Raw genomic sequence first — 13,334 nt, 5'->3', positions numbered from 1 at the left:
TTGTAGGCCAACATTTCCTTTGATGATGGATCATGATTCGATAAAAATGGCAATGTTAGGGTGATCATTGTTTAGATCAAATTTTATATATCATATAACATGATTCTTGATGATTGAATTATTACTTAAATATTGATTAATGTGCTTACTATTTATGGATAACATCACGTGATTTGCAAATATGATCTAAAAGGTTGGTCTACCTAACATTACTTTGTGTGTGTGTATGTGTATGAGTTTATTTTTGCTCACTCTATGTGTGTGTGTGTGTGTGTGTGTGTTCATTTTCGCTCACCCCTCCAAAATTTGTAACGTGTATATTTTTTTTTCTTTTTCTAAACAAACAATATTATAGCTGCATTAAGGGGTGGGGGAGTGCGCTAAGTCTCACAATAGGTTAACAATAATCTGGTTCAAATGCACTTTTAGCGAGAATCGAACATGAAACCTCTCACTTAAAGGTAAAGAAGAATACCTTATACCGCAGTACTAAGTAGTGCCACATGTCTATTTAATAACCTATTATTACCTATGCATTTAATAAAAATTTTTGTGAAAAGAAAAACTAATTAAATGAATTAAAAATAATAAAATTTACCATTTCTTCTTTTTTTTATTCTCTCTCCTTAATTAATAATTGATTGCAATCTTTAATTTTTCTCAACCAGTCCTCATTCCTATAGTCTGCTGTAAGAACAAAATTTAAAAATAAATGCATCACCGTTTTAGTGTAGATAACATCGTTTATTTAAAAAAATAAAAAACAACAAATGCCCCCACCATAGCAGAAAAGAAAAGGAAAAAAAACCGAGATGTCCTATAACAAAATTGAAGAACGTAATACTATAGTGCTTGTAATAAGATAGAAGCTAGGATAGGTGGAAGATGTAGTTGAATATCAAAGTACGCAACGAACAAGATTAACAAGAATAATAGAAATACTATTAAACAAATGAGAATGCCGAAACGGCTACAAAAAATCTAAGAGACTACATTGTGAATAACTTGTTATTCTATAGAGTTACAAAGTACCATATATATATATAACTAACCTAACCCTAATAGGCAAGGAAACGAAACCCTAATACTAACGGGCTAAGCCCAAAATACCAAACATTAAAATAAATCTAAATAATAATATTTTCCAACACCTCCCGTCAAACTCATGGCGGTACAAGATATGAGTTTGCCAAAGTAGATGTGGATGCAAGACTCCAAATTCCAGTGCCAATGTCGATGCCGATGCATACCAATGCCAATGTGAATACCAATATCAATACCAATGTGAATACCAATATCAATACCAATACCAATACCAATACCAATACCAATACCAATGCCAATGCCAAAGCGAATACCAATATCAATACCAATACCAATACCAATACCCATACCAATATCAATATCAATACCGATGCCAATGCCAATTGCGAGCTTCCAAACAAACCTGAGCAAACAAACAAAAAAACATATTTTTTTCTTTGCCCGTGTGGGGGCCTCAAAAACTCCAAACAATTTTTTTTTCTTTTTCCTTCTTTTTTCTCTTTCTTATGGGCGAAGAGGTACAACATCGCACCTTCTTCCTTCTTTTTCCTTTCTGTGGTTTTTTTTTTTCTCTTCTTTTCTCCTTCTTTCCCTTTTTTATTTGCTAGGGGATCTTCTCCTTTGCAAGCAAAACCTTCTTTTTTTTTTCTCTTTCATTTGTCTTTTCCTTGCAAACAATCAATATCAACTAACAAATCTAAAACGAACAACGACAAAGGCAAACAAATTGATACCCATGAGAACGGATTGAACCCTAAGGATCGAATAACAAGAATAATCAAATTGATACCCACTCTGATACCAAGTTGAATATCAGAGTGCGCAACGAACAAGAATAACAAGAATAATAGAAATATTATTAAACAAACGAGAATGCTGGAACGGCTACAAAAAAACCTAAGAGACTACATTGTGAATAACTTGTTATTCTATAGAGTTACAAAGTACCATATATATATATATATAACCTAACCCTAATAGGCAAGGAAACGAAACCCTAATACTAACGGGTTAAACCCAAAATACCAAACATTAAAATAAATCTAAATAATAATATTTTCCAACAAATGTGATATACAATCAGCCTCGTTGATGTATTGTTCCTTTGGTATGGGGTAGTTATTCCTTTTCTTTTTCTGCTATGGGGCGGGCGTGAACTTTATTGTAAAATTTTGTTCTTACTGCAGATAATGGCGAAGTTAAGAATTATTAGGAGAAGAGACGAAATTTAAAACAATAAAAGGTCCTTAAAAAATATAAACAACCAAATTCTAAACATAAAGCTATCATTCTAACGTCATGTTCAAAAATCTGTATCAGGTAATATTGCAATTAGTACATCTCAAACACAAACACAAATAATGACATCCAGAACCAAAAGAACAAGACCGTGAAAAACATAAAAAACAGAGAGACAACATATATATGACTAAATATTAGAATGAAAACGGTGTAGGATAAAAGTAAATTATTATGATCATCATACACATGTAAATTCAATTAATTAGATAATACCCAAATGCATCAAACACATATATCAATAAATAAAGCAGTAAAAAGGAAAAGGTAAAGAATGATCTAGCATGTGATATCAAGAGATGCGTGTTGTCACTGTCCTAAAGCCGTAGACGCCTCCCTACATGCCAGTAATAACGGCTATCTATAACTCCAAGATACAACCCTTGAATATCACAAAGTGTCTAATCCATAAGCACGATTACGGTAGACGGAGTGTGAAGTAGTGATCAATTGCCCATTGATGATCAAGATGAGTAGAAAGATTATAAGGATTATATGAGTATTGTAGTAGGGAGAGAATGAAGACATTTGAATATATTTTAACCCCTTTGTTCTGTTTAAGGAGTTCACTATTTATAAAACTCTACATATCCCTTAATAAAAGACATGACTTCTCTAATGGATATGACTTTTCATATTTTCATTTAAAATAATAATACATAAAGTTTTGAATCTTTAATAAAATAAAGTAAATAACCAACAAACGGTACTTGGAGACTGAAAGAATAGAGAGAATGCATGTGAAATCAACGTGTGAATTTTCATGAAATGCTAAAATGCAGACCCATCAGTCATTGATATGCATGCACTTGGAGCACTTGGGAAGTTGGAAATTTCATCAATATTAGAAGCGGCTCAGCTGGCAGCTCCACAAATAATCCATTGTCTCTTAACACAAACTCCCTCTCCACCTCATTTCTTCACACCACACCAACCACCCCCCCCCCCCCCCGCGCGGCGCCCGTGGGCCGCCTTATCCAATTGATACACATGCAAGCTCATGAAACAAATAAAGGACTAGATGAGAATGTGAAATTAAAATGCATAGATAACCATAGTTTGTTAAATAAAAACGTGGCAAAATATTGGAGGGAGGGTGGGTAGCGATCCCCTCGGATTGGGGATAAGCACAAAAATGTTACGGAGGCGACATTTTTACATATTGGTGTATTAGAGTTTGTTTGGATGTACTTTTAAAATGATTGAAAACGTTTTTAGAGAAAATGTTTTTAGATTCCAAAAGCACTTAAAGTGCTTTTTGCAAGAAGCACCAATTATGTGCTTCTTCCAAGAAGCACTTTAAGTGTTTTTCCAGAATTTACTTGCATTTTTACCAAAGATTAGTTCTAAAAACATTTTTACCAAAAGCGCTGTCGGTTATTTTAAAAGCACATCCAAACGAGCTCTTATTTGATGTGGCAAGTGATATGCAGTGTACATGCCAAGTCAATTAATGAATTTATCTCATTGAATATTCCTTGTATACATCAATTTTCACATTAAATAATACACCAACTAATGTCATATAAATTAAACATATATATCATGCTTTTTCTATTTATATTCATGAACACCTGTGAAAGATAAAAAAAATGTAATTAAAAGCAATAATCAAAGTTTGGATTCATCCATCAGTTTGATTCTAGTCGTCACCATGTTCCACAACTTCAAGAGATGGGACTGGAAGTCGGGACAAATATTGAACAACATAATTGCCAAACAATAGTTTAGTTTTATTCTCTTTTTGGAACCGGCCTGCAAAACTATACGCGCCTTTTCCGATACAAAATATATTGGGAGAACACCACAAAACGTCTTGTAGGTGAATGCTGTTAATTAATTAACTGTGTTTGAAGTTTGGTGTGTTTTAGAAGTAAAGAAAGTTGAGATTCCACTATAAAACCAAATGATAATATGAGGAAGAGTTCAACTTCTTTTAAGTTATTGCATGGTTTGGTCCCTAAGTGATATGGGACTTTGTTCTCGCATTCTCACCCACACTCTCAATTGTGTTAAATTTTCAAGTTTAACACGTGGACAATACAAATTGGATGACGTAAAGTCGGTGTGACTATTAGCTAGGCTTCACAAGTAGGCCAACATGCTCTTATATCATGAAGCATGTTGAAGTTTCACCATAAAATTAATTGGCAATAAGAGAAGTAAGTTCCACATCGTTAAAGGACCAAACCATGCAAGAATTTAGAAGAGTTGAACTATTCTTTCATACTGCAAATTAATTTTATAGTGAAACCCTAACTTTCTTCCTAAAGGATATGCAATTCTTATTGAGGTGAAACTATGCAAGTAGACTGGATGTGTCCGACAAAGGATATGCAATTCTTATTGAGGTGAAACAATGCAAGTAGACTGGATGTGTCCGACTAATTGCCACTAACAATACAACATGTGGGTCAACGTAAAAAGCAGGTCGAACACAAAAACCACATGCATTGTCTTCCACCATATATTTAGAACCAACGTAACTTAAGCATGTATCCATTTTTAAAAAGGAGAATTTCCAAAACTAAGCTATTTGTCACTAATTATATTTATGGATATCTGCTATTTACTGGGCCATATATCGTAAATTAGTAACTCAACTCAACCAATGATTATAATTAATTCAAGTGTAATATTTGGTTTTTATTTCATAATAGGTGACCAAATATTAACTGCAAGATAGTATGGGAGCCCAATATCAGATATTATCTGCATTAATAATTTTTCTTCCTCTTCTTTTTTTTTGTTACAAGTTAAGAGAAATTCTAAAATATATCATTGTATGAGATGTCTTATTTTAAGGGATGATTGAATTTGCTTGTGTGTAAAATCTGTGCATAACATATATATCGATGATTGAGTTTTGTATTTATGTTAAAATATGAAAATGCAAATTTATGAAAATATTTAATTATCGACAATTTCGTAAATATTTTAAACACTAATTTCAATAAAGTCTGCCATGTTTCTTGGGGCTGTTAACTTCTTAGATTCAGTTACTACCAGAACAATTATTTCTTGCTTGGTCTATTTGGTAAAATCATTTAATTGCAACCCAGCATATCACTGTCATATGACCTGAACAATTCAAAGACATCAATGAATGTGGTCCTCTGCAAAATTGTATGAACAGAGTCACTCGAATTCTTACCAATCACTTCCAAGCAGTGTGCGGGTTTATGAAATTTACTTGACAGGAGCAACATTAAGGCTCTCGAACATTGATTTTGAAGAAATGTCTTAAATATTATCAACATTGATTAAAATACTCAATTGGTTAAGAGATTCACTTATAAGATGTATTCTAAAATCACAACAAGACATTATGATCACGAACAAATCAAATCAATTTAAAATAAAGATTGACTAATTATATTAAACTTATCTGTATAATATGAAACACGTGATTATGAAGATGAAGCCATTGATCCTTGCAAAGAAAGTACAAGTAGTCTTCAACTTTTAGTACCTCTCAATGAACTCTACCATTACTATCGAAATAGGCTTGTAGTTTTCGTGAGTTTCAGTTGGTATGGAAGCAGGGACTGCTCTTAGGTTATATAGCTAGGGTTTCAACAAATTCCTCCATATTATTAGAAAGAATATAAACCCAAATCATATATAATCAATTAGAGTCTCATCATGACTCTTATTCCTTTTATTTACTTAACAAAGGTTCATAATTGATCGCAGTTATTTAGGACTCCAATATGTTTATTTCCTTCAGGCACCAAGAATCCTAGAGATTTCATTAACTTGATTGCCAAATCAATTATTCCCTCATTTATTCTCGGCATAATTCATTGTCATTCACAAAATGGTTTTACATCACTTATATCCGATGTCTTGAATTCCATTTCTCTCATTCCCACAGTATCGGCCATATGTCGTATAAAAAAAAAACTTATAATGATGACTTCAAGCTAGCTCGTATGTGGACACTAGTTTGCTTCTTTGCCCGCCCTCTCAAAGGCATTAAAGTATACCTACATTATAACAATTTTGTCACTTTTAAATCGAGAATGCATAAATATTTAGCCTAATAAATACCAGTCAATCTGCATCTTATGTTTTTTTTTTTTTAGGTCAATAAGATGTAGGTCAGTTATGTTCAACAAGGAGTATGATTCTCTTTTTTCTAAAATTTCTCCCCTCCTCTCTCATTTTTTTTTTCTTTCCCTATAAATAAGTGAGCACAAGATTTTTACGTACCTTAATCGTGATCGTTCAAATAATGAAAGGGAGGGAAAGAAAATTTGAAAGGGAGACTGTTCCATTCAACAGATGCTTCTGCTGCCTATAACCGTTACGTTTACGTCGATGGATAGGGGGAATTAACCTCACGTCCTCAGAGAAGCGTGAGTCTCACAATAAAGCCAAAATAATACCAAAAAATTCCACATACAACTGCATAACCAGTCATGTCGAACTACTAACCTACAGCAACAGAATCAAACAACCCTACTTTTATGGTTTTACTTTCTCAATTCACGCACCACAAAAACGAAGGTTAAAAAATAACTGAAATAACTAGAATAGCTGAAACCACAGGAATTGGTCAAATACATTAAACGGTCATATATATTCTGTTTTTACATATTAAAATTCCAGCTAGGCTACTTTGGAATTTGTGCATTGCTTAAAATAAGGCAAAGTGATCTTGAAAAAGATATGGTCTTTTTTTGGTCGGTTGCTATCTGTCGTTCTCTGTGTTCTTCTGCATCCACTGGTATTCCTTGCTTCCCTTTATTCATGTTCCAAGCTCCGACTCCAATGAAACTGATTAAAAAAACAACCTTAAGCCTTTGATTCATTTTCCATGTTTGGGTTTTCTTTTTCTCTGTTTTGGCTGCTTTCTTGTTGTCTCCTCACAAACTGGAAAGACCAATGAAAAAAGAAGAGAGCTTTCCAAGTTATATGAGTCAACAAGGTGGACAATATACAAAAAGGGTGTGCGACACACACTTTATATTACTTCTCATACATCCTTGATAATTTATGTCCGTTAATCTTCTTCAATTCATCCAATTCGATGATCGAAAATTAAAAAGATGTGTGAGAAATAAAATGCGGTGTGTAAATATCACACTCCTATACAAAATTAGGGTACGCTTCGGTTTTCTTTACACAAGGATTTTGGCAATCGGATCATTCATCAAGAATTCAATGACCAATATCTAATCATCGGAGTATAATAGAAGTTTCAAACAATTAATTAATAAACACAAGTACATGGTACTTGTTTAAATTGATTTAACTAGTTATCTTATCAATTTGTGTATAATTATGTACTTGTTTTTTTTAGTACGAGACAGGAAATGAGAGCCAACCATATGCTGGTATGCTTGAGGGGCAGCTTTTTTGCCTTGTAATTAATTGAAAGAACACAAGTTGCTGTTGCTGAAACCAGATGGATTAAGAAAGCTTTGTCTTTGATCTTCCACATCCCACAACAAGCTCTCACCGTCCTGAAAATGATATATGTTTTGCCATGAACTTCCAGGTTAGAGAAATAATATTAACAAATAATTCATTGAAATACATTTGTTCAAGGGCTTGAAAACTTTGAGTTTTAATGATAAGGACAAAATAAAGGGTAAAGTGAATAGTATCATGATTGACTTTTTAGTGTAAAAATGTGGTTTTTCGTTAAAGTGAACAGTACCGGGTGCTTTTCATTAAAGTTCCCTTTTAAAAGGGTAAATTGAAATTGGGTTAACAAATTAGGTCAGAAATATATACCTGAAAGAAGGTATTTGGCCTTTGAAGTAGAAGTGAAGCTGAACTGTCTAGAAAAGGACAGTTGTTATTTGTGGTGGCAGCGGCAGCGGCAACGGCAGTGGTGGCGGTGATGTTGGTGGATGTATCAGCAAAAGGTGTTGGCTGTGTTGGGTTGCATTGTGGCACAGATTGATATGGTGATTCCGTGCTACACAATCTCTGCATGGAAAACAATAAAAACCAAATTGTTATTACATTAGTACTTTTTGGTTCGTGAATTAGATTTTTCGACAAAGAAAATCTCGTGTCTCTATTCCCATGAGATAAGAATTGAAGATTTTCATTCCCATGTTTGAAAACATTGTGACGTGGGACTGAACATAATTGATCCTTTTTTACTATGTACCTCTGGTTTGACCACCAAAGCACCAATGTCGATTCCAAAGTCGTAGAACATTGGATTCAAAGAATCAAGTTTCACCGAGAGGAACTGAAAAAGAAAAAGAAAAAAAAATTAGAAAAAAAATTGGTTAAATCAAATATTCAATAAAGATAATAAATTAACATGTGTGTGGATATTACATATCTTTCAAACAGTACCTCCACTTGATTTTGTAGGGACTGAACATAATTGATAATTTCATCCAGCATGACTGCCCTTCCAGTTATCTAATTTATTTTAAAAAACCAATCAGATGAATCTAGTCAGGAAAATTACATAATATATACATATAGGGTAAAGGCAAGTAAGCAAGAGAGAGCAGCTGGTGTTCCACCTTGTCACAGCCAGGAACAAGTCTTTGCAACATCTTCATCCTCTCACTAATTTTCTGTCTTCTTACCTAAGAAATAGAGAAAAAAAGAATACACAATTATCAGATATAATAAAATGGTGGGCACAATAGCAATTTTGGGACATTATAAACTGTTGGGCATGTTTAATGAAATTTCATATTTTGTGTACCCTTTCTGCAAGGCTGTGACTATCTGTAGCCTGACCCCTCCTTGCTCTAACATGAATGTAGCCAGTTGGAGGTCCTTCTCTTACTTTCACCTGGTCTTCTTCATCTGATTTAATCTTCTTTTCCTCATCTTTCTTGGTACCGCCATCAATCTTCTTTTGCTTCTTTCCCTTCTGCTCTTTAGTACCCTAATGGAACACAGCACCATTAAACACCCCACCCCACAAATTCCTACAAATTAAGATTTTTTGCTACAATAAAGCGGGATCCCTGCTAAGAAATGGGTCGTCTATATACATGTATATATAATAGATTATGAAAATACCTTGGATTGAGCAGAATTGAAGGATGATCCAGTGCTGGATTTTCTCTTCTTGCCCATAGGAGTCACTTTCTGAGTGACCTGATCACCAATTTCAATCCTATCCACGTCCACAACAGTTGAGGACTCTGTGCTCTTGTTTTTGGTCACAGAAGGATCATTCTCATTGTCACTAAAAGCAACCTTAGTAGAGCTATGATCCATAGTGCAGCTGCTTTCAACAGCTCTTGAATTATTATCAGCTTGAATTTCCTGGGTTAAAGGCTCAGATGGGTAAAAAGATTGAGAGAAGTTACTGTCAGTGTTGATGCTATTGGTAGTAGGAGCGTTGGGCAAGAAAATTGAGTCAAGGAGAGAAAGGTGGTGGAGATTTTGGTATGAAAAGGCTGCCATGTATACTATATCTGGACAGAGAGCTTTTGAAAATTTGGAAAAATGGTAGAGTGTTATATGAAAGAAAGTGATATACGGAAGACACAGAGAGAGAGAGAGAGAGAGAGAGAGAGAGAGAGAGGGAGGGAGAGACGAGATGTAGAGAGAGAAAAGCAAGTCAAGAAAGGTGGGTTTTCTGTGAGAAACTAAGTGGGAAGTGGCTCATATAAAGATGAGGAGGGGGGAGTGGAGAGAAGGGAGACACATCCGAAAGGTGTATAAAATCTTTCGGTAACTCATTCGCATGCAAATGTTTTCTCTACACCAATCTTATCTCATCAATCCCTTTCTTTCTTATTTCTCTCTCTCTACATAAATATACATACAGTTGTGTATGAAAAGAAAAGAAAATAAAATAAAAGAGAAACAAAAAAAGACGAATGGCTGATAAGGATTTAAGCTTATATTATCAACTATGGCTATATATTATTTAAGAGTAATGTTAGAGAGATTTTTTTATTTAAATCATATTCTGTAAATCATGGGCATCTTTTGTGCTGGCTATTTGGTTAAATGTGAAAATAGTATGTACCAGCTGGGGCATCTTTTGTACCGGCTACTTGGTTAAATGTGATATAAAATAAAAATGTCCATGTACATGAGCAGAAACAATCGCACTATGCAGTCAGAAACTAATAGCAACCGATCGACGGGTGTCATCAATGACAAAATAAATAAATAAGAAAGAGGGGAAACACTGAGCATTCACCCTTAATTTGCTTCTCTTTCTTCTACAATTATTTGAGCTAAAGAGCTAGCTATGATGATATTTTTCAGTTTGGTGAAGTCCTGCCTCTGTCTTGAAATTATGGTCCAATGTTTTTTCTTGTTCTACCAAAAGCGTATGCCTCTCCTACTCCTAGCCCCTCATCCTTGCAATTGTACCTAGCTTCTTTTTTGAGATATTGGGGTTCATCTATTTGGAAAGAAAAAGTTCCTTAGCTTCCAATAGATTCGCATTGTGTTCGAAGACTTTTTAAACAATGCAGTATTGATCCATACCTTAATAGAGAAAGGTGATCCGTCAATCTAATGATACAAACACATTTGTATTTGTATAAGAGTTCCGCAAATTTGATCATTAATAAGTTGACCAAGATCATATATGGCTGAACTCTGTCATAGCCTCACAGGGTATATGGCAGACACATTTTTACAAAGGGATGTTACTATCCACACACTCATTTTCACCTCTCATACATCCGTCTCAATTTTCAGCCATCGGATGAACGAATTGAAGAAGAGCAATAAATAAAAATTAACAAGAGCGTGTGAGTAATAAAAAGAGATGTGTAAATAACATTATCTTTTTACAAAACGGAAATTTGACTTCAAAAGAAAATTACAACTTTAATTTTTTCGGAAACAGGAGTACTGGTACTCTTTTGTATCATTTGACATGTCAATCATTATATAAGCCAATATACACTCAGTGATATTGTTATCCAGAAATTAAACATGGGTCTGTAATTATGACCACCGTCAATGCTATAGGTTCCCTATTCTTAGAGCATGTCCTTGGAGACTAAAGGTCCCCCATTAATCGTTTAGGCCATGTCCGATAAAGATTTAGGTTCCCTAGTGTTGGTCCATCTACACACAATAATATACAAAACCTTCGATCATACAAAACCTTCGATCTCTACAGCGGTTAGCCGCACTTGTGGTTACCCTATTTTTGCATTGCCGGTCGATCAAGATTGTCACATTGTCGTTTGACAGGCATTTTTGCATGACAGTTGGGCCACATGTACAGCCGTCACATGTTGATATATTTAAGATTTGATCATCCTTAGTTGCAAGTTTAAGTAAACTACATAACTCTAACAACTAAAAGTGAGCATCATCTCCACTTATTGAGTGTTCTAAAATGAGGCATAGGCACTAAAACAATTGTGATTTTTCTTTCCGCCACCAACTACCGTTTTGCGATTTTCAGAACATTGTTAATGAAAAATGTAATGTGACTCATTACTTAAAAGATCTTTAAAAAAATCACATGTGAATTAAGTCAATTGATTAAAACACTATACCTTCTTGCACTATATTCATCAATTTAAATGTCCTTCCCATGTAGATTAAAATAGTTTGGTAGTTTTAGAAGAATCACAACATAGAATGCCTTTTGGCGATTAAAAGCAAAGCGCATGAACCAGAGTGCACAGGTAGGTACGTATACATGTCACGTAAAAGTCTTAGGGTTCTTTTGCTTGCTCTTTTGGCTTCAACTTTGGAAGTACGATTTGTAGAAATTGAGAGGCCCTGAGGGGAAGCTCTGTGTTTTCGCGTTCACTTCTCTTTCTGCATGTAAATTGAAAAAAGCATCACCATCGTCATCATGGACTGGGTTCGTGAATTGTAAGGTATTTTTAGGAGCTCTCTGTGCCATGCATACACTGCCATGAAGGGCCTTCATTTGTTCAGATTTTCTAATCATGGCCTTGTTTTTCCTTCATTTTGTTTTATTTTTATATTATAACAGTGGTCCCTTGTCCTCAGCAACGGATAAAATGCACAATCAACATTTTACCAAATAAAAAATAACCGTTTCACAATTACAGTTTTCTACAATTGTTGTACAAGTGTTGGTGAGCCTTGCCTTTATTATACAAAGGGTAAATCGCCAAAATAGTTTCTGAGATTTGCATTACTCATCACTTTGGTCCCTGAGATTCCAAATCGATAAAAGTGGTCCCTGAGATTGTCCACCATCCATCATTTTGGTCATTCCGTTAAGTGTCCCGGCGCTCTTGGCCGGAAATTTGGGCAATTTTCAAAGCTTCATAACTCAATAGTTTCTTAATCAAATTCAATCCATAATATATCAAAATGAAGATAGGAAAGTGTAGAATAATATTATACCTATTTCGAAGTCCAATGGTTGCCAGAGATGGCCGAAAAATAGCCTCAAAATTGACTGGTACGAACGAAAACTAGAAAACTCGCCGAAAATTGGTTAAATTTTAAACGTTCATAACTTCTTCAATACTCAACAAAATCAAGTGATTCAAAAACGAAAATCATACTTCTCGATGAGACAAAGACAATGGTACCTTTTTTTACTACTAGATTGCCGTGGTTTGGCTGGAAAACGGCTCGAAAGTGGCTAACTCGAGACCAAGACAGCCACTTTCGAGCCGTTTTCTGGCCAAACCATGGCGATTTAGCCATAAAAAAGGTACCATTCTCTTAGTCTCGTCGAGAAGTATGAATTTCATTTTTGAATAACTTGATTTCGTTGAGTATTGAAGAAGTTATGAACGTTTAAAGTTTACCTAGTTTCTGGCGAGTTTTCAAGTTTTCGTTTCAGACCAGTAAACTTTGAGGCTATTTTCCGGCCATCTCCAGCAACCATTGGGCTTTGAAATAGGTATAATCTTATTCTACACTTTCCTATCTTCATTTTGATATATTATGGGTCGAATTTGGTTAAGAAACGATTGACTTATGAAGTTTTGAAAATTGCCAAAACTTCCGGCCAAGAGCTCCAGGACACTTAACGGAGTTTTTAACGGAATGCCCAAAATGATGGATGGTGGACAATCTTAGGG

General features: G+C 34.6%; 1 protein-coding gene across 2 annotated transcripts; it reads right to left on the bottom strand.

Moving 5' to 3' along the window:
- Window positions 1-6,882: 6,882 nt before the first annotated feature.
- On the bottom strand, window positions 6,883-10,266 carry LOC103437493 (transcription factor bHLH137). Of its 2 annotated transcripts, none has more exons than XM_029103800.2 (8): window positions 9,355-10,266; window positions 9,032-9,217; window positions 8,844-8,909; window positions 8,668-8,736; window positions 8,474-8,557; window positions 8,089-8,286; window positions 7,677-7,814; window positions 6,883-7,221 (listed from the first exon to the last, which is right to left on the bottom strand). In XM_029103800.2, the coding sequence occupies exons 1-7, from the start codon at window positions 9,742-9,744 to the stop codon at window positions 7,719-7,721; spliced, it is 1,089 nt and encodes a 362-aa protein (XP_028959633.2). In that variant the 5' UTR covers window positions 9,745-10,266; the 3' UTR covers window positions 6,883-7,221; window positions 7,677-7,718. The 2 variants fall into 2 exon arrangements, with proteins under 2 accessions (XP_028959633.2, XP_070680129.1); XM_070824028.1 differs by having other exon boundaries at window positions 6,883-7,125.
- Window positions 10,267-13,334: the final 3,068 nt, after the last annotated feature.

The sequence above is a fragment of the Malus domestica genome, chromosome 06 (assembly GCF_042453785.1).
Source record: "Malus domestica chromosome 06, GDT2T_hap1".
NCBI classification, from domain to species: Eukaryota; Viridiplantae; Streptophyta; class Magnoliopsida; order Rosales; family Rosaceae; genus Malus; species Malus domestica.
This window is presented reverse-complemented; position numbering and strand designations above follow the sequence as displayed.

Bases quoted from the DNA above. Each gene is read 5' to 3' on its own strand.
- LOC103437493 (XM_029103800.2), bottom strand. From the start codon at position 9,744: ATGGCAGCCTTTTCATACCAAAATCTCCACCACCTTTCTCTCCTTGAC. The intron at 8,910-9,031 runs GTACACAAAATA...TCTATTTCTTAG, and splicing joins GTCACAGCCTTGCAGAAAGG to GTAAGAAGACAGAAAATTAG. The intron at 8,287-8,473 runs GTACATAGTAAA...TTTTCCATGCAG, and splicing joins CTTTGGTGGTCAAACCAGAG to AGATTGTGTAGCACGGAATC.